This window comes from Trachinotus anak, unplaced genomic scaffold (genome assembly GCF_046630095.1).
Source record: "Trachinotus anak isolate AG129_WGS33_773 ecotype Australia unplaced genomic scaffold, CSIRO_AGI_Tana_v1 ptg000028l, whole genome shotgun sequence".
Taxonomy (NCBI): domain Eukaryota; kingdom Metazoa; phylum Chordata; class Actinopteri; order Carangiformes; family Carangidae; genus Trachinotus; species Trachinotus anak.
The window spans coordinates 10,404,678-10,425,360 of record NW_027273879.1 but is presented as its reverse complement, the minus strand read 5'-3'; the positions used below and the strand labels follow the sequence as shown (position 1 = coordinate 10,425,360).

General features: G+C 41.7%; 1 protein-coding gene across 1 annotated transcript; it reads left to right on the top strand.

Moving 5' to 3' along the window:
- Positions 1 to 1,644: 1,644 nt before the first annotated feature.
- Positions 1,645 to 20,458, top strand: cplane1 (ciliogenesis and planar polarity effector 1). Its single transcript, XM_071465459.1, has 50 exons — positions 1,645 to 1,783; positions 2,039 to 2,193; positions 2,301 to 2,436; positions 2,524 to 2,643; positions 2,948 to 3,180; positions 3,302 to 3,405; positions 3,485 to 3,641; positions 3,755 to 3,858; positions 4,173 to 4,355; positions 4,641 to 4,890; positions 5,002 to 5,205; positions 5,365 to 6,149; positions 6,278 to 6,468; positions 6,749 to 6,829; positions 6,918 to 7,082; positions 7,357 to 7,521; positions 7,601 to 7,832; positions 7,980 to 8,116; positions 8,205 to 8,422; positions 8,502 to 8,666; positions 9,066 to 9,213; positions 9,301 to 9,410; positions 9,497 to 9,646; positions 9,755 to 9,866; positions 10,567 to 10,882; positions 10,968 to 12,092; positions 12,418 to 12,569; positions 12,661 to 12,746; positions 12,837 to 12,901; positions 13,209 to 13,464; positions 13,555 to 13,923; positions 14,025 to 14,708; positions 14,805 to 14,986; positions 15,075 to 15,162; positions 15,255 to 15,336; positions 15,746 to 15,880; positions 16,127 to 16,189; positions 16,296 to 16,381; positions 16,878 to 17,124; positions 17,244 to 17,488; positions 17,628 to 17,727; positions 17,868 to 18,032; positions 18,452 to 18,494; positions 18,584 to 18,715; positions 18,805 to 18,985; positions 19,092 to 19,147; positions 19,229 to 19,366; positions 19,560 to 19,702; positions 19,837 to 20,120; positions 20,286 to 20,458. Exons 2-50 carry the CDS (start codon positions 2,113 to 2,115, stop codon positions 20,439 to 20,441), a joined length of 9,810 nt encoding a protein of 3,269 aa, XP_071321560.1. The 5' UTR covers positions 1,645 to 1,783; positions 2,039 to 2,112; the 3' UTR covers positions 20,442 to 20,458.
- The last annotated feature ends 225 nt before the right edge of the window (positions 20,459 to 20,683 follow it).

Here is a 20,683-nt window from a genome sequence, read left to right as displayed (position 1 = left end):
CAGACAAAAATACATACACATGGCCACTAGTATACAAAAAAAGCCTTGCTGAGGACTTGTCCAAGGGTTGCAACTAAAACCTAGTCCCAGTTAGGTTTTTTCAAAAGATAGACTCATAAGCATGACAATAATATAATGAGGTCTCATACAATGAAGTCAACATAACAAACTGTTGACAAAAGAATGGATACACTTATATAATGAATGCACAAAGTCTGTGTAGGGCCAACTACTGTCATCCTGATAATAATTCTGTTTTCACCTCCTGTTGTCAAGCTTGCCCTCTTAAGACAGCCCTCATCAGACCAGAATGAACCTGGCAGTGACAGTAATAAAGAGCTCCATCTGTGCCTGGCAGGCAGAGGCAAATGAACCAATAAAGGTCTGGTGAAGTCTCCTCTTTCACCTATTGGCAATAGCTGCCGTCATCTCCATCATGATGAAAAGGAGAGAGTGCAAGGGTAATTAAATACCAGCAGGGGCCAGGGGGCAAACCTAATAACTCTCGGTAACAAGCCAATAAGAGGCCTTATTGCTTAAGGGTTCACACAACCCAGAGCATGTTAATAGTGAAGGAGACCACTTACGGCACACAAACATTCAGATAGTTAATAGGCCTGCAGATTCCTTGGAGAAAATTGACCTTGTGGAGAGACAAAGTACAAAAACCTCTTATGCCACCTTATATCTGCCACGGTAATATCTTCTGCTTCAGCCAGAACTGGCTTTCATGTGAACTCAAACACACTGCTGTGCTGGGTATAAATTCAGTACTTGTAGCATGTTGCCATCTGCTGGCAAAAGAATGCTTGTACAACAGTATCCTGCAGTATCTAAGAATATGTGGTACACTACATGTTACCCTAGTGTTCTGCTGTCAGGCTCTGCCCAGAAACCTTTTACCTCTTTGCCCCTACTCATGATTGTGTGTGTATGTGTGTGTGTGTGTATGACACTGGCTCCAATTCAAAATCATAATCATAACAAAATCAAAAATCATAAACACAAAGAAAGCAACAAACAAAAACTACCTATTCAGGGATGCATTAAAGAACCACTCATATGGCATTCACAAAAAAATAAAATAAAAAATAAAAAATGGAAACCTTATCTCATAATTATAACTTAGTATCTCATAATGATCTCACATTTATGAGAAAATTATGGAAAAGGATTAAACATTTCCTCCTTGCTTTAAAATATGATTGAGACTGAGATATGAACCTGATGATTCTCAGGCAAGTTCTAAATACTCTGATAATTCCAACTCCTGTCACATAGTAAAATATCTTTTCGAGTCATAATTATTGCAGAAGCCATACTCATGGGACAAAACCTCTAAAATGTGTTTTCTCTACTGAAGGCAATGCGCCTCTGAAGTCACAAAGTCACAAGTGAAGAGGTCGAATTAAATAACTATCTAGCCTTAAATTACACTTCCCAAGAAGATGTCAAGCTAAGTCTGTAAATTCCAGAAATGATATAAAATAACTATAACTATTTGGTTAAAGTTGTCATAGTGAGGGTTCTGGATTATGAGTAAAATCTCCAACACTGAGAGAGTAAAAAATAAATATCCCACTATTTTCCACAAGGCGTCGACCAGTTACGTCATCTGTGTTCCTACGGCAACGCTTCGAAGCTTCCTCCAAGAGAATCATGGGAAACAATTCTGGCTACTGAACCGGAGGGAGTTTCGAAATATTTCACGATTAGCTATGGTATAATACGTAATACCATAGTTATATTACATTTTCGCAACCACCCGATGTCAGCAGAACACGTAAGCATAGCCAGTGTATTTAAAATACTCAGGTTAGGCATTTTCGGGAGTAGTGCTTCTCGTTGTAAACAAAATTAGCTAGGTGGCTAACGCTAGTTAACGGTAATATACCAACGAATAACACGGGCTAAAAACACAGCACCATGCCGTGAACATATAACGATTTTAATGCGTATTTAAAACTGCCAGTTGTTAATGTTTACTTTGCAGCAAATAAACATGCCCGCTAACCTATTTGTCGTTTTGTTTATCTAGAGGGATCCTGTAATTTTCGACCAACCCTTCCTGAATGCATAATCACGGCGAAGGACTAATGCGGTCTTCTAAAGATGGAGCTAAAGTTGGAGGTCGTTTTGTCATCCAGCATCAAAAGGAAGAAACCATGGCCGCGATTCTGCTGGCTTGGGCAGGTGAGGAGAATGAAGTGTTAGGAAAAAGCATTTTAGCCAGTGACATTAAACTTATCTATCCTTTGTCAGAAGAAATGACTGTGGATCTGTGTCGTGTCACTCCTCAGGAGAAGGAGTCTGTGTTCCTGTTAGATGACAAACGGATCAGTGAGATCAACATGGTGTCCGGTCGCACCAAGAAGAGGACCCCTAAACTCCATCCTTTGCTCAACAGTGTGATGACCATGGCTTCATCCCACAATGGCGAGTTAAATGTGTAACATCAAAGCAAAGCACTTGTCACCTGTCAATTCTGAGAATATGTTTACACTTGTCTGTGTGTCTGTTTAGGTATGTGGCTCTGTGGACTTTTGGTCTCAGGAGAGCTCTTTCTGTGGAACAGGGATAAAGATTTGTTGAAGACTACAGCAGCAGCCACAGAAGCAGTCCCCATAATCACTTCTGGTCAAGGTATGCCCTTTAGCATGCACTTTAATATGCAGTCACTTGAAAGATGTGGGAGAGTTAATTCAACCAAGAGATGTAGACGTACTTACTTGCATACTTCGCATATTTTATCCTGGATAATTCAATTGCACCAGATTGTGAATGGGTGTTTTTTTAAGGTCTTAAAAGGTGTTTTAAGATTTTCAGATTCTTTGTGTATAACATGAGCTGCACAAACTGTATTCTGAATATATTTAATTATATTAAATATTTTATATTTCAGTGAATCATTAAATTCAAAATCATGGATGTATGTGTGTTTTCACAGGAAATGCCACACGGTTGTCCCTCCAGGTTTCAGGAGATGGGATGCGTGTCCTACTGGTAGCCATAACAGGGCAAGTCTTCCTGTGGGAGTGTATGGATGTCAAGGATTTGACAGGAGTAAGAGATGGCACAGTCAAGGGACAATGGACACATATACAGCCCCTTGAAGATACCATTCTGCCTTCTTCACAAGACAAAGAAGCATCCCAGCACACAATATTTGTAAAGAAAGAGGTCTGTACACATTATAAGATTACATGTATCAATCAGTGGCACAATTTTATGGACTCTATGGTCCTTTTCTTATTTTCTATAGGCCTTATATCTCATTGTACCTTTCTCCAAACCTCTTTAGGCTATGGGTGATACCTGCTTATCAGCCCTTGTTTTCACATCTCGAAAGAACCTAATCATCACCTGTCTGAAAATTCAATGGGAAGAGGGCCATATGAGAGTGGGGTGAGTGAGCAGGTTTATGTAACAGTCAGGACTCTCACTGGATATTGCGGTAATAAAAACTATACATTTCTCTTTGCAGTTCTATTGGATATAGTGTGCAGTGGGCCACCAAAACATACCCCATGTCTAGTCTCACTCCCCCCTGCCAAGCAGTGAAGTCAAGAGGGGCCTTGGTGCCAGCCTTTTCCCCAGATGGCCGACTGTTAGCCATCGTCCTGAACCAGAGACGGCCAAAGGTGAGCATCCAACCCCCTGTTATCTCTGTTTTTCACATCTTTATCTGTTTCTTTTTCCAGGTCTATTCATTTGTAAAAATGTAAATCAAGATTTGCATTGTTTTTGAAACCAGGCTACACAGATCCTCTTTGTGAGCACACAGAATTTTGTCTCAATATCAAGTAGCCTTGGAGGATGTGGAAGTAAAAAGATGGAGATCCCCTCTAAATACATAAGGTACAGTATGCATGAGTAAAAATGGGAACAAATGTTGTGGTTGGTGTTGTGCAGTAGTCAGCCTATGAGAGGCTTAACCTGGTTGTCAACACTGTTTAGTCAGACTGCCTAAATATTGTAACAATATCAACAGACAAAACAATGTGTGTACAATTATGTAAACACTGTAAAGACATAAGACAACAGGAAACAATTTCAGTTTTACATCACTCGAATGCCATCTGATATTAGAACTACTTTCAAATCTTGAAGATGTAAACTGATGTTCAGTGTAGATTTATTTAGAAAAGAACTTGACATATATTTTCTTTTAGGTCCTATTGGGTGGGCAGTGTGAGCTGGTCACCCAGTGGCCTGTTCCTGGCTTGTGTCCTCAAAAGAGGTTCCCTTCTGATGCTGGCTCGCCTCGGGGGGCTTCTCACTCTTACGAGCTCCGGTTGCAATGTTGATCTAGGGCCTGCACACTTCCTACCCCTGCACCCTCTCGTCACTTACCGGTATACATCTGAAGCATTTTGCTCCTCATGTATGAGGCCTTGTTACAAGTTATTGATTTGTTTGAACTAATCTTCTATATTATTGGTGGTCATCTTTTCTATTATTTTCTACACTTTCACTTTTCAGCATGATAGTCATGCCATTGCCTTTGTCTTATTCTTTCATTCTATGAATAAAGTATAAACTCAGTGTGAAATGCATTTATTATACAGAATTTGTATCTTATCTGCTCTATATAATAAAAGTTTTTCTGTTTTTCCACCAACTGAACTTTCTCTTTGCAGGCCACCACTGTCTGCAGGGAAAGGGGAGGCCTCTCTGTCTAGCTCTAGCTTGTCTGTGCGGGACGTTCTGAGGCAGCGATATTCTGTGACCTGGCATCCACGGCTGTTGTATCTCATTGTGTCTGATGGCTACATGGCCACGGTCATGAGGGTGCTAGATAGGCCTTCTCCTGCCGTGTTGCTGAAAACACTTCTAAAAGACACAAGCAGGGATCTTGAGAAGGCCAGCCGCATATTGGATAAATCACAGGTGGAAAACCAGGGACTTCTATAAGAGTGAATTGAGATCTTACTCAGCCTCAGCTGTTGTATGTACTTCATTCAGGACAATTCTTAACAATATGTCATTCATTATTTTCAGATTCATGTGAGGGCATGGTTGGAGTCCATATCTTGCCTGACTCTTGACAACAGCCTTGAGGCACTCAACCCCATTGTTACATGTGGGCCCAAAACCTCAGACTCTGTCTTTTCAGCCGCCACAAATGGATCCACTTTGCCACTTTTCCTGCAAGACAAGGGGGAGACTCTGGGTGCAACCAAGGAGCTGCTTGAAAAAGTGCAGGTTGGTCACATGTTGTCAGCTAGGAAATTATAGTTTTATCAGCCTACTATTCTGCATGTAATTACACTGAGTTGGAATGAATCAAGGCTGCTGTGTAAATTACTTGATTCACTTATTTTAGCTGTCTTTGAATGGCTGTTTGATTGTGTGGTTTCCTAGACTTACTTTGAGGACGACTCTGATTTGGATGGACCTCCTGTTGGTTCTCATGTGGAGGATGGTGGTCGTTTGGAGTTTGCCTCAATGTTTGACACTATCCACGCCCAGGACACACACACAGACACTGGACTTGTTACTGGTCCAGATTATGAAAATGACTTTGAAACGGAGAGGAAGACCTCTCTTCTTCATCGTGAATTTAGGAAAATCCAGAGTAAGCTGCTAACGGCCTGGGCTTTCAGCATGTCTCTAGGAAATGCTGTGGAACACAGAGCTCGTCTGCTGAAGCATACCCTCTACTGTGTGGTGCGATTTGCTGCTTTACTCCATTTGATCCCCAGCTCCATGGTCCACACAGGGAAAAAGAATACCCCAGTTTTCGCTTGCCTCCTTCATTTTATCAAAGCCCTTCTATCTTTTCTTCCCTGGGATAGCACTCACTCAGATGGGCCATGCTGCCTGGGGCTGGTGGTAGAGTTCAGTAAACGGCTGGTACGCCTCCTGCTGACCCCTCACCCTGAATCCTACCAGAGTGGTCACTGTCAGCTATCATCTCAAAATTTATCCGCCAGCCTGCATATCTTGCAGCTGGTCTCTGATTGTCTTGACCACACCTACAGCCTACAGCTAAGAACTGTCTGGTACTCTGCAGAAAAAGAATCTCTTTCCCAGCCACCACAGCTCTGGCCTTCAGATGTACACTATGTGCCTCTGCTACAAGAAGAGAAGGAAAAGACACTCAGCTCACTACATCAGGCACCTTTTCCTCAGCGACCATCCAGCAGGTAGAGACTGTCTCTTTTGGCTTTGTATGTGTCAGTGTTTATGAGCAAATAGTCAACTATTTGTTGTTGTTGATGCCAGTGTCTTTGCCAGACCATTTCAAGATTGGTGGTTCTCTTTTTTTGGCCAGACTGTTTGGAGTGTGGCAGTGGGTGTACCAGATCACCCAGCAGTATCTGGAAGAACTGAAAAGCTTTAAAGGCTGTGATGGCTGGGAGGAGGAACAGCAACAATTGTCTTTCATCCTATCACAGATCCAAACAGCTCTGCAGGCTACAGGAGAAAGGCTAGAGGAGGGCCCTGCACTGCTGAGTTATCCAGGTCTGAAACAGATGGACTGTTTATCTAACTATGGTTATTGTACCAGCTTGAATCACAAGGAATGACATGGTGCCAAAACTCTGTCGACTGAGCCACGTGTTTGTCCATGTGACTTTTTTATAATACGCCCTGGTTTATTGAGAATTGGGTACTTCAAAGCTAAATAAACTAAATACAAAATTGCAATAGAATAATTTAACTGTATTTCAGATTAATTAAAAGAATAGTTATGTATGAATAATTACTGCTGTTGTTTAGTTGTTTACTCTTCTCTCCCTAGGTGAACATCTTTTCCTGTTTGGCTTGTATTCAGAGAGTGCTGATGCTTGGCAGGCACAAATTTGTGAAGAGAGTAACAAAAGTAAGAGCCATTGCTTCAGTTTTGCAATTAAAGTACACTGCATGTCCACATTCAGTCTGAAATGGTAATCCTTTGTCTATTTTATTAGGTTGTGATCGTAGCGTCTTCCAGGAGGCACGGATTTGTCTGGCTTTCCTGTACAGTCTCTTGTCCCAGTATCGTCTAAAGGAAGCCCAGGAGTTGGGGGATCACATGGCCCGTCTAATACTGCACAGGGCTGGACACCAGAAGGAAAACACAGCCTGTGTAACAGGTCAGCCATGTTCATTAACTCCCATGTCTTTTAGAGAGTTTTCATATGAGTCAGCTTATGGAATAAAGTTGTAAATAGCTAACATCTCAACCTTGCCAGTATAACTGACTTAAATGCCTTATTAAGATATGACACACTGGCTAAAAGGTCAAGCTTTAGAGCTGCACAGTATAAGTCTGTATTTATTTCTCAGTGATCATACAACAAGCAAGTGCACCTCACTGTGAAAACAAGATGTCTTGGTTATTAGCCCTGCCTTTGTGTCTTGAAGTAGACTCTCTTCCTTGCCCGTGGCTCCCAATGGACCTTCACAGTGATGCAGCCTGTGCAGTGATTCAGAGCCTGGGGAGATTCATGGCCTCTTACTTCACCAACCAACCCCTCCACATCCCGCCCCCTCACAATGTGGCCATCCTGCCTCCCATACATTTACCACACGGTATGTTTCCAAAAAGTATTTATCAGTTAAAAAGATTCTTTCTTCATTAATTATAATTCGGTAATATGTCTTTGCTCAGCTCCCAATGTTGGGCGCTTGGTGCCACTGTGCCAAGAGGAGGTGGCTTCAGCAGTTCGACGCCAGCATCTGTCAGAAGTATGGACAGTGGACTACGCCCAGGATCTGCTCCTGCTGGGGGGTCTGCTTCCTGAGGCCGTGTGGTTGGCTTACCATTTGGGGGACTGGAAGACAGCGGTGTCTCTGAGTCTGGCCTATACAAGCTATTGCACTGAACACTTTGACTTTGCTCGGTCAGTGTGAAAAAAAGCATACAGTATAATCAGGCAGAGAATCAGTGTATGGTGCAAGTTTTTTGTTACTGTTGCTCGTGCTAGAATACATTAAATCTAATTTCAAACTTTTACCATATTTGCTTACCAATGACATCTTCATGACAGGCTGAGGAGGCGAGAACTCCACCTTCCAACAGCTTTGGAGGCAGAAAGTATTTTTCAGGCTGAGTTGGAGTGTATTCTTGGTAATAAGCCTGACTCCCAGGAGCACAGAGACAAGGATGGTGACAAGAGCTTCACAGGTGTGTGTGAGACCAGACAACTGTAAGAAGACCACAGTGCACTTAAAACGCTATCTAATCTATGCCTTGTCTCGCCTCCTTTTACCAGATCCCCTGGAAGGAGAAGGCTGGGATTTATTACGGGTTTCCATACAGGAGATTCTGAAAGCATCAGTCATGGCTGGAGTGAATGTGATGTCTTCACCCTTGTCTTCCTTGCTGGACAAAGCCAAAGACTTGTGTTCCTGCCTACCTCTATTGGTGCCTAATGGATTGTATCTACCTTCACCACCTCTTTATTGCCCTCAGCCTTCCCCCAACACACAAGTATGTGAAATACAAGATCAACTTTTACCTATGTTTACATTTAAGTCCTATAATTAAATGTTGTGTGTCTCATTCTTAGGACCCGATAGGGACAATAGGGCAGTTTGCAGAAGTTGCATCTCGTCACAAGGTATCTGGGGTTCTCCAAAGATTACTTTTACTTCTGAGATCTGCTCGTTGCTGCCATCCTGCCGCCCAGTGGTATATCACCCATCTGCGCCGTGCCAGACACCTACTACACAAGGTACTTTACAGGGCTGCAGGGTTTTTATCTGGTTTGATAAGAGGATTGACTTGTGACTAACATAGCTAACATTTTCAGTCTACATGAAAGAAAGAGGTGATGTGTTTAAACTACATTTTACTTTGAACAACTGGTTTTGGTTTACAATTTTGTGAAAAACACATTCAAAAAGAAATAGTTCTAAGGTTTCTGATGAAATGTCAAGACTTTTCCATTTTAATAAAGATGAAACTCCAAATTATGCTTGGTTGTGTCCTGTAGAATTGATTAGCTGTTATGCTGTTGTTAATATCACCTCATCTTGTGCAAACATAACGTTTGTTTAAAATATGGTGACTACACTTTGTTATGAAGTGCCATCCCATCTTAAATAGTGGAATTATCTGATGTTGTTTTCAGATCCAGAAGAAGTACTCATATCCAGCAGCTGCTGAAGAAGAGAGGGCTTTCCCAGAGGGCCTGATGAAGTTTGTCACCCGCAGTGGATTCTTCAGAAGGGGGCCGAACAAAGACGGTCACTTGGACCCTGATACCATACAAACTATTGGTAAGATGCCACTTAAAGTGCGATGTGGATATCATAATCAATAACCAGTTTTCAGATTGTGCCTATTAACTGTATTTCTGCTACAAGTCTGTTTCAGGGAGTTGTGTGGTTTATGCTGGATGCTGCATGTCAGGGACCAACTCTCCATTTCCTGCAGGAAGTATCAGGCTGCAAGACAGCATGCTAGAGATGAGCAGGTATTATATTTGTGTTTGACATATATCTGTAATTATACTCAGCTATTGATGCCCTGTGAGTATGTGTGTGTATTTGTGTCCCATAGGTCCCTGTGGATTCAGAAGTGAATTCTAGCTGCATTGATGCTCTCCACTGGGCCTGTCGTTTTTTGTCTTTCTCTCGCTTCCTCAATGCTGAAGAAATTCTCCAGGATATTCTGCTCAGCCTAGTGTCTGAACTACCTCCTGTCTCTTTGGTGAAATGACTTTTTCTTACCTTTTCTTACATAAGCAGTGTATCTTAAAGTAAAACACACTGACCTTAAGTGAGTACATTTCTCATCCTTGCCTGTTCTTCCTCTTAGGTGGCAGACACTCTGGTACGAGCCTTCCCAGAGGAGGAGGAGTCTGTCAGAGTCCCGCTGAGAGAAAAGTACAACTCAGTGCTGCAGAGACTGAGGCAATGCAATGTCCTTGGTATGAACACCTCTGTTCATTAACAAGTTACTATGAATGCTATACAACACTTAAAGGATACAGTATTTTTGGGCACTGATATTTTTTTTACTTGTATCTTTTGTTAAACTTACTTGACAGCTAAATTTTATTATTCATTCTTCTTTTTTAACTATGAGAATCTATATTGAATGTATGGCAAGGCCATTAATGAATGGGCTATTTGCGACAGCCCCAAAGATAGTTATACTGTGATTATGTTTTTAGATTATAGTTTTTGAGCTGGGTCATAACACTGTGTGATCACTGTTTGCTAATTTGACAAGTGTAAAATCCTCAAAGCTTTGTGTAGTGATTAAAGTGAATACATAAACAGGGATTTAGCATGATATATTCTTAGTATATTTTATTAGCCTTACATAGAGGAGATTATGCCTTTGCATTTACCAAGTCACTGCTTTCTTTTCAATCACTTCTTAAAACTAATTTTTAGCCTTTAAATAATTAAAATTTTGTCGTGTGACATTATGTTTTATATGCTGCCATTTTTGATATCTATATGTTAGTACTATATTTTGAAATTGAAATGTGATATACCAATAGTAGTAGTAATAAAAGTTTTTATTATGATTATGATTATGATTATGATGATCTGTGACTAAAATATGCGATGTATTTTTCAATGTTACACTACGTTATTCTGTCTGTTCTCTGTCTGTAGAAGGGGAAAAAGAGGACGTGAATGAGTTGATGATGGTTCTGATTCAAGACAAACGCAGACAGAGGAGAAAACATCTTGGGCGTTTGCGGAGACACCTGGCCCCCCCTGAGCTCCATCTGTGGGAGAAAGAGGAGGAAGAGGACGACAGGGGAAACAAACATGGAATGGCAATGTTGAGGCAACTGTCGCTGGGTACAACTCTGAGCACCAGCACTTTAACCGACTGTGGCTTTCCCCCCGTGTGCAGCGATGGAGACACAGCAGAGAATACATCTGAGGCTATCTCCCCTGAACAGCATAGCCAACCCATGACCAGGTAGTCAGTGTAGAACAGTAGCACTACTAGCACTACTATCATCTATGTTGTGGCTTATTCTGTGCTCTGCTTCTTTTCTTCTCAGGGACAAAAAAGCAAAAAAAGTAAGAGACAGAGAATATGCAAAGAAGATTGCTGTTAAGATTGAAAGTGTCATTCAGGAAGAGACTCGCCCAGACAATGACAAGGGGAATGAGAAGTCCTTCCTACCAGTGGTTGGCACCTGGGAGTTTGAGCTGGAAGATGAAGAGTATCTAAACTTCTTGGAGCTCTTCCTCAGTTATGTGCTAGAGAAGGATAGTTCTGGTGGAGGGGACTCGGGCAGCGAACTTCCTTTATTGAAGGGCTTCTCCTCCCAGCTGAGGGAGAGAGAGTTGCATTCTCTCACTTTTGATGTGCTCACAACTATTCACCGCCGGCAAAGAGATGGGCACCATCCAGGGAGGAAACACCGGAGCAATGACCCTCCAGTGTTCAGAGCTGGGTGCTGCTACAAGCCTATTAAACAAGGTATGACACCTGAACCACAAACGTCTTCCATCTGGAGTGAAGCCCCCATATCCAGAGCTAGCCTTTCTGTCAGCTCTCTTCCTGGGCTGAAAACTGGCAGGCAAAAAGGTTTGTTTGGCCTCCGACAACAAAGCAGTGTGTCTTTAGCCCAAAGAATGAAAGGAGGCCACACTGGCTCTGAAACTAGCCCCATTCAAAGAGCCTTTCCCATGGGGCAGCCAGCAGAGAGCTTGATATTTGGCTCCTCAACTTCAGTGGAAGCTGTGACTGAACTGCAGCAGGGCCTGGACCCAAAACTAGAGGCTCAGTTTCCAGAGCTGGGCAGGCTGCTGGAATGGATGGTACGCTGGGCTGACAGGAGGGTGCTACTGGGACATCATGGCAAAAAGAAGAAAGAGAAGGGAGGAGGGGTTGGAGGAACAGATGATGAAGGAGTAGTGATTCGTGTCAAAGCCTCAGCGCCTGCTGTCCTCACTTCCCTCAGCTTACTAGAGTGGAGGTACGCTGCTCTACTCGGGACAGACCGCTACAGTGCCCACATCCAAGTTCCAGAAGCACAATGGACTGTAGCCCCTGTGCTGCAACCTGAGACGTACAGGAAGGTGGAGAGAGAGAGCAGTGTTGATACAGGCTACCCTGGGTCAGCCAACACTCCCATCACTGGTCTCGATCACAATGCGCAGCAAGGAGAACTGTCCATGTGAGTGCCCCATGTTTTTATTAGCAAGTGCTTGTTACTGGACCAGATGGAAACTGCAAACCTGGCAGTTTGTATTAAGCCAGCTTGTGCAATGGTTTATCAGAGACTTTATATGCTAACAATTTAAATCTTTGCTCAAGAAGCACAAATTGTTATGTCAGTAAATATCACGGTACTCGGATACATGGGAGTAGCAAAGTAACTGAAAAAATTAAAATGTTGATTATGTTTTGTATTTATGGATTCAGTAATTTGTTTCTTTTCATTTTACTGTTTATCTATATGAAGAATCCACTGTATTTATATACTATTTGTTTCCCTGCAGTGGCTCTTTCACAGATTATCCAGAGGAACTGACATGTCACAGGACACCTCCTCCTAATGTCCAGGATCAACTGACTTTTGAAGCGCAGCAGAGATGTTCCAGTTCACAAAAACTGTCTCTTGATGACTTAGATGTTACACCTGAAAAAGAAGGTATGATCCTAAATTATATTTGATCATAAAAGTTGCTGGTATGCAGGGTTTCATGACAGAGAATATTAATCAATGTGTTTGATATTTTTAGGCAGAAGTAGTGACAGCGAGGGATTCAAGGTGTCCTCCTCTGTATCCCAGGAAGATATATCTGAAAACACCTGCACACCTGAAACAGTGAATATTACCATTCAGGATTCCCATTCTTCATATTCATCATCACAGTTGTCAAAACACAAATAACACAAATGTTATTTTTCTCTCCAGAGTTTAAAGCTTGCAGATCTGGACGTCTCAGAAAAACCTGAAGATATGTCCATTTCCACCTCTCTGTGAGTTTTTAATGTTGCTTATTTAACTTATTTACTTTGGAAGAACACATGTGAATGTGTAATAGTTTGTTTCAGTATTACATAACTCTTTTAGATTTAAGTCATGATCATGTTATGTAATGCTTTCTATAGTTATAATTTACAGTATGTCTTCAACACAACACTATAAACTATGAAAGTAGAATAAAAAATGTCCTGAAATGAGTTATTTATACGTTAACAATTTGGTGGTGGAACCACAGTCCAAAATATGAATGCTTGAATGTTTTATTGTTCAAGCCACAGTTTTTTTTTCTTTCATCCTTAGAAGTCTACAAGCTCCTCCACACCCAGAGCCTCTAGCTCTTCCTGTTGTCCAGCCTGAGGCCTCTGCTCACACAGAGCTTTCTGATTCAACTGGAGTGCTGCTCCCCGACACACCTGTATATCCTCCAAGTCTTCAGCCACAAAGCTCCACAGCTGGTGCACCCACTGCTGTTTCTACAGCTCCCAATCAGCCATCATCCACTCAGACTCCACCAATGAGACAGCGACTGGGTGAAGACTTATTTAGATTGGTTCAGGTAAGAACTAACTGATTGAATGGAAAAGTTCACAATCACCTGTCTCTAATGATTGACTCCTACCTGATTTGTTTTTGTCCTTTGTTGCAGCATATTAACTACATGAGCCTGATGGAGGTTTTGGGAGCTTCATTTTCCAACCTGCAACTTGCCCAGCAGAGCTCTTCTTTGGCTCAGTCTAACATGAACTCCTCACACCCTAATGTGCCATCATCTTATGTAGCCAATTTCATCCCTCAACCAAATGCCTGTCCTGTCCAAACTGCCATTTCTGTGGCACATCAGACACAGGCAAGTGTGCCAAGTTCAGGATCCAACAACCCTCACTTCAGTCAGGCCCCTGCATGTGTGTTTGCAGACCAGGCTGCTGAACAAAGCTCAGGGAAAACCTCTCCAGCAGTTGGTCAGGGTCAAATCACCAGGGATCCCTCTTCCAGTGGTGCAGGTGTAAATTATCAGGTATTGATCAAATGTATGGTTAAGCAGTGACATATTGTTTTTCTGAGTAAATATCTGCATTATAGTGAAATCAAGCTAAATATAGTTTCTCTTTTCTTTAGGAAATGCAGCCACTCTCTGTCCGGGCAGAGTCTCCAGAAATCCAGCTCAGACAGAGCAGGGGGTTAATCCCATCATCCCAGGGGCTCCTGGCCACTACTGACATCAGTCACACAGTTCACAGTGCGCCTGTGGTGCTGCCTTCTAATGGTAGCATACAAAATGACCTTGCTCCCCAGGTCTTGGGCCTGAAGTTACTTCAGCTCCAGCGTCCTCCTTTGCCCCAGCAGAGTGCCTCACACTATCCTCCATCCCGAGGGCCCCAGACACTGCACACTGCAAACCCTGCTACTCTTGAATCCCATCAGCCCAAGCTTCAACACAGTCACCAAGCCGCCTCAAAGAGGGCAGAAGAAGAAAAAAGAAATGGGTCCTCAGTTCCAAGAAGACAACTCAGTTTTAATCATCCGCATGATCCAGCTCCCAGGAACTCTCGTCCCCAGACTCAGACATCAGAGAGGTCCAGCGGGCAGCAGATCTCGTTACTTCCTCCTGCTTTACCAGCTCACACACCTGCACCAATGCAGGGTCTTCGCCTGCTGCAATATCAGCCTGTTTCACACAGCAACATCACGTTCCCTAAACTACCCATGCCATCTTCTTCTCGGCCCTCTACTGTCATTGCAGCTCCAATGGCAGAAACACCTCTGATCAAGCTTCTACATATAGACTCTGGACCAAAAATGGCAAGCAATCCGTCTATTACTTCAAGATGTTCAAATTAGGGGATGTTGAAATTAGTTGCATTGTAATTTATGTACAGATACCTGTCTCTACAACAGATTTTGCCCCTTGCAACATCTTCGCACCAAATGACCCGTCTCATGTCCATGGAAGAGTTGACAAGTTCCGCGATCGGGAGGCAGAACGCTGATGAGGCTCGACTGCGGTTGCTCAGAGTAGACCCACCTACTGAAAACACTAGAACAGCTACCATTTCTCCCAGCGCTAACTCCAGCAAGAGGCAATCACATATATTATTAGTCACGTTATTGATGTAATTTTTGTGATGCCGATTGTTTCACACTGTGTTGGCTATGTGTTGTTTATAGGCAGAGGAGGAGAGAGGAGATAGAGAGGAGGGCAAGAAAAACAGAGGTCACATTCAGACCAAATGAGTCCATCATCCCTACGCAAGAGGTTGATCAATATTCCTTTTAGTAAGAAGTATTCTATACTACTCACAATATTAAATTGTTCTTCCACTATCATTTGCTCCAATATTTCTACAGCCAACAGATGAGCCTGTAGATGAAGAGCCTACAGTTGCAGAGAAGATCACCCCTGGATACGACTTTGCCAACCCTCCTCTTGGTAAATGTCAAATACCAAATACCAAGATCTGCATTCTTGCAGTTTCAAATTTACAGTGATTGAATGAAGAGGCTATGGCACATTGTCTGGACCTCAGTTTCTTTGATGGCTCAGTGCTGATCACACTCTGATGAAATGCAGGTGACTGAAGTTTCTCTAGAGCTTCATGCCATGTTAAGCTTCAAGATAATCAAAATAGCAAAATGAAATAAAGTTGATTAAAGTAATCTTGTTTGAATGAGTAATGAAATTAAGGTTCTATGTTGTATTTTTATCCAATGCTACTTTGTCTTATGGTTGTTATACACAGTGTGATGTAGTTCCTAATAAGACAGGTGGGTAGATTACAAGGGTTTATTTACAGTTCTGTTGATCTGTAGTTTTCTTCTCAATTAACTTCATCCTCAAGGATCGTTTGACTCTTTGCTGACTGGTCAGAGATTAATGGACAAGGCCATGTCCACCTCAGCTGAGCTCCATGCCTTTGCTTCCACATGTAAAAGACCCCCAGAGTGCCATGATGCTTTCACCAACACAGACCCAGGTAAGTGAGGATCTATACAGTGTTCATATTGTAATAGTTATATGCAGTTAAAATGTTATCACACAGTTGGTGTGTTTGTAATTGAACGAAAATGTTGTGTTCATGGGTTCTCTGGTCAATCAGAAATGAATAACATAAATTGAATTTCTCTGTTCTGCCCATTTTCAATAAAAAATGTAGGAGGTTGTTTTAAGTGATTTTTAAAACCTAGATTCTGAGCAAGTAACATGATTATTTTTCTCTCAGATTCTCCCCCCACACTTGCGGATAAAGCTGTATCTGTCTCTGTGACTACTAGTAGCCCTAAATGTAAGTTGATCTGAATTTGTGCATACTAGAACACACTGCTTTTTAATTTATTTGTGGATATAATGACGAGTTAAACATTGTGTGTATGTGTGTTTTCTCCATGCAGCACAAAGTGCACAGAATTTACACATCTGTATTGAACATCCTGTTCAAGACACAAGGGAGACCCCAAAGAAGCCAGAGAAAATTTTGGTAAGAGGCCAGACATGAAGGTGGACTCAGCAATATTTATAGAGCAGTACAACTTTTGGGGCCCGTGAATGGTGCCTTTAGACTAAATGGACCATTCCACTTAGTTAAATTGTGTAATGACTATAGCACAAAACACTAGTTGTGCCTACCGTTCAGTGTGTAGAATATAATATGCTTTTTTTATTTATTTATTTATTAATTATTTTATAAAACTGACCTTTCAATGGAATTTGATCTAACAAACACAAGTGTGCTTGTTGCAGCATTATTGCCATGTAATCTAGAACATGTCTCAATAAGGAACAGAATTTTTGACTTGTTTTTTTTTTTAATTTTTTTTTTTTATGAACTGACCATGGTCTCAATACTCCATATTTTCATATATGTTGTATGCAGACTCATGCCTTTCTATTTTAAATTTGCATTCTAGGAAAGGGTTAATTTAATTGACAGATATTATAATACATTTCTCTGTGTTTCTTGGTCTTCGTCTCAGGATCTACATGGCCGCCAGTTCATAAGTGTCTTGGATCTAGAAGACAAAGCACTGCACCATGATTTACCACTGTGTCTCAGCCCAAGAGCAGAGGATGTTCCTCCCATCTGCCCTTCTTCACCTACTTCTGCTCAGCTTCATGTTCTTGCAACTTCTGTCATTACGAGTGCTGCTGCTGTCGCTGCTGCTGATCCACAACCTTCAGTCACAATTACTGACAATCTCCTGAACCCCACCACTGAACCAGGTCTTTATTTTGAAGGTCTTATACATTTATGTCTTTATATTTAAATAATGAGATGTGGGGTGAAGTACAACACTATTGGTAAAATTTGTTCTGAATATCTGTTGTGATGTGTACTCTAGATATTCCTGAGGATTCTACATTACTTAGCCTCATTGAGCCCAATACAGATCCAGAGAGAATCACTCCACAAGACACAGGAGATCCATCTGACTCTGAGATTTGTCAAGCCATAAGGATGCAGAGAGCTTCCTCCTCACCTCCTGCAGTCTGGTTCTCCTCTCGCCTGTCGGAGCTGGACGCCCAGTTGGCTGCACTACAGAACATTGCAGACCATCTGGAGATGGACTTTTCCAACTCCAGGATGGTACTATTATTAGTTATTAGTTTTTGTGTTCATTCTGCTTATATTTTTATTACATTTTTAAGTGTACTAACTGACCACTAAGGCTGACACACTTATGTATGTAACGGATAGTTATTTGTCTTACTTTGTCTTTGTGTAGCTGGTGAACACCATTGAGAAGCTCACCCCAATCTTGGCTCCTGATGTGAAGAGTACCATGGCAGTAAAAAAAACCGTCAGACTGTCTGTCCCACGAGAAGGTGTGCCTTCAAACACATTATCTATATAGAAAGCCAAAACTGTGATGTATTTAAATTAAATTGCAGGTCCTTGAAATCCAGAGTAACATATAACAAAAAACCTCCATAACCCTCTATTAATGTCATTCTGTCTGTAACAGCATGGACACCACGATCTGACATTTTAACAGAGCCAAATGTCTGTGAAGAGGAAGAGGAAAATCAGGAGGGTGACTTGCACACTCCTGAAAGAAAACCCTCTTTCCATTATTTCACTCCTTCTCACAGTCAAAGAGCTGGTCCTTCCTACCTTCGCACCCCTCCAAGTAACGATGCAATTTGTTCAAACATTTTTTGAAAAAATCTTTCTACTGTAAACTACTTACTTACTGCATTTTATATTTAAAAAATTGTGTTTAAGTTTTAAAGCAATGTAGGCTTTCACATTTTCCAGGTTTGGTAAAGTAAAAATCCTGAATGGCAACTGAAAATTAAAAGAAAGCACAATATTTCAAATTTTCACCTAAAATGGGATAAAGTAGCTTTTGTATTTGATTTTTAACAATACTAGAAAATCAGGTGACAAAGGAACTCAAGACCTCATGTCAGCCGTTGCACTGTTTGACTTCAGAGTGATTTTAGATGGACTCTTTATTCTTCTATTGTCAGATATATGTTTATTTTCAAAGTACAGTCATAATGTTAAAAGTTACTATTTCATCTGTTTAATGTGTTTCTCCCACAGAAATGAAAGATCAATTGAGTGAAGCATCTGGAATATCTCATGTGTAAGTTTAAATTTAATATGAAGTCAATGTTGTTACTTCCATTATCAGTTATGGATCTCCCGTTTCACAATACTCTGCTCAATCTCTAGATGGGAAGATGAGAATCTATGTCAGACTGGGCTATTGGATACAGCAGAAATCTTAGACGAGTTGGTAAAGGAAGGATATTTGTCCCCAACTGACCTGGATTTGTCCACTTCACACACTGCACACCATAGCAGGTATGGTGCCTACCAAAAGTGACTGCTAAACAAATGACTACTTAAACAGTTATGAGTATCGCTGAGCTGAAAAGTAATGTGACCCGCAGCAGGCTGGATGAGCAGCAAAGTAGCTGGATGTCGCAGAGAAGTGTCCTTCCAGAGGATGAGAGGCGAGAGCTGAGAATCTGGATGAGAAGGAAACAGAGGGAAAGACTGGCTGTTTATCAAAAACACAGAGAAAGCCTGAGGGAAAGGGAGCATAGACCTTTTACTGCGTCTGGAAAAGTGGTGAGATATGGTTACTTTTTTATTAAAATTGTATTTAACTGTATGTTACGCTTTTTAACATTACATCCACTTTGTCATTCACCTGCTGCTCCTCCTTTTCCTACAGAAATCAACAAACAGAAATCAAGCAACCATTTGGAGAACCAGAGAGGAAAAAGAAAAGTATGTACCTGCTTGCACTGTTTGTGTACAGGAAATATGTTTGTGTAGGAAAGTAACTGCTATTTGCATTTGGTTTAATAGGTCCATGATTCTGGAGCAATACAACCAGAGGACCCGTGAAGCTTGTTCTCTGGCCAGTGAGTTCCCCACAGCTCCTCCAGTCCTACGCAGGTCTTCACAGCCTGAAGTTCCTCCATTACCTTCTGGCAGCAGTCACAGGTACCATCTGACAGTAATCTGACCCAGCTCTTGTCTCATTAAACAGTAATTGTACTCGGATATAGTATTCAAACTAATCATGAATAATTTATGAATTATTCCACATAATCAGAATCTGCACAGACCCAAGCCTGTGTGCATGTTCTTTCTAAACACCTGGAATTATCTAGATTTGGTAATATCTTTTTGTCAGGGCTCACAGTGCACCTGCCAATGATAGAGGAAGTCTTAAGTCCCAGTCAGGACAAACTCAGCCCCGCCTTCGTCCATGGACTGCTGAGGTGCAGGGACGGCCTTCTGAGGATCACAGCAGGAGACTGGGACTACATAGACCAGGTACTGTAATGAGATTCAACTAAACTGATTGTCGCCTGCAAAGAAATATATACTTTGATAAATGTTTTTCCACTTAATGCCATTAAAGAAAATAGACAAAACTTGTTTATGTTGTATGATTTTTTTGTTATCAGTTACTTCTCTGCCAAGAGATCGTCTCTCTCAGGTGACCAGGCGTGGCATGCTTACTGACACAAAAAGCCACACAAAACTACTCACAGACAACCAGAGTGAGGAACAGCATGTCGGATACCAGAGAAAGACGCAGTTGAAAAAAAATCTTTCCGGAGCGACTGCTGTAGGGAAAGGAAGCCAGAGGGCGCAGATGAAGACGGAAGACAGAGAGGAGGTGAATCTTTGGGAGCCTGCCTCAGAACTACATAGGCTGCTGGATCTAGATGAGTCGGAGTCTAACATAGTAAGAATCACACATTTCATCACATATTAGCCTTTATCTGAGAGGAATGTTTCATTTCTGAAAAGCAACAGTAATCTTACTTCCATGTTACAAATGAAAACACCTATTTGTTGATAGATGATGTGGTTTCATGTCTAGTTTCATACATTGTTGTACTCTTCTCAGGTTTTGGCCAGGCTGTTGGATGAGCAGGATGATGGTGCCAGAGCGGGTGTGTCAGGGATGGACTGGCTGGACAACCTGTCAGAGACCGCCAGCAGCAGCCTCAGCAAAATAGACTGGGCTGCTATCGAGAGAATGGTGGCTGCAGAGGAAGCTTGAACCGCAGTGCCTCAAGGCAGTGCCATGTTGACAGTGAAGTAGTGGCATATTACTGGAAAAAAAAACTAACCAAGATTTTATGTGATAGGATCATCAGTGATCAATAAATATGTCAAGACAGATTTTTTTATTTGTAAAGTAGGCCTAAAATGTATTATTTGTGATGTAATCACTTTTGTTTTCATAAGTAATTTGTAATAGAAATTACTGACATCCAACTTGATGTCCTCTTCTTGAAAATG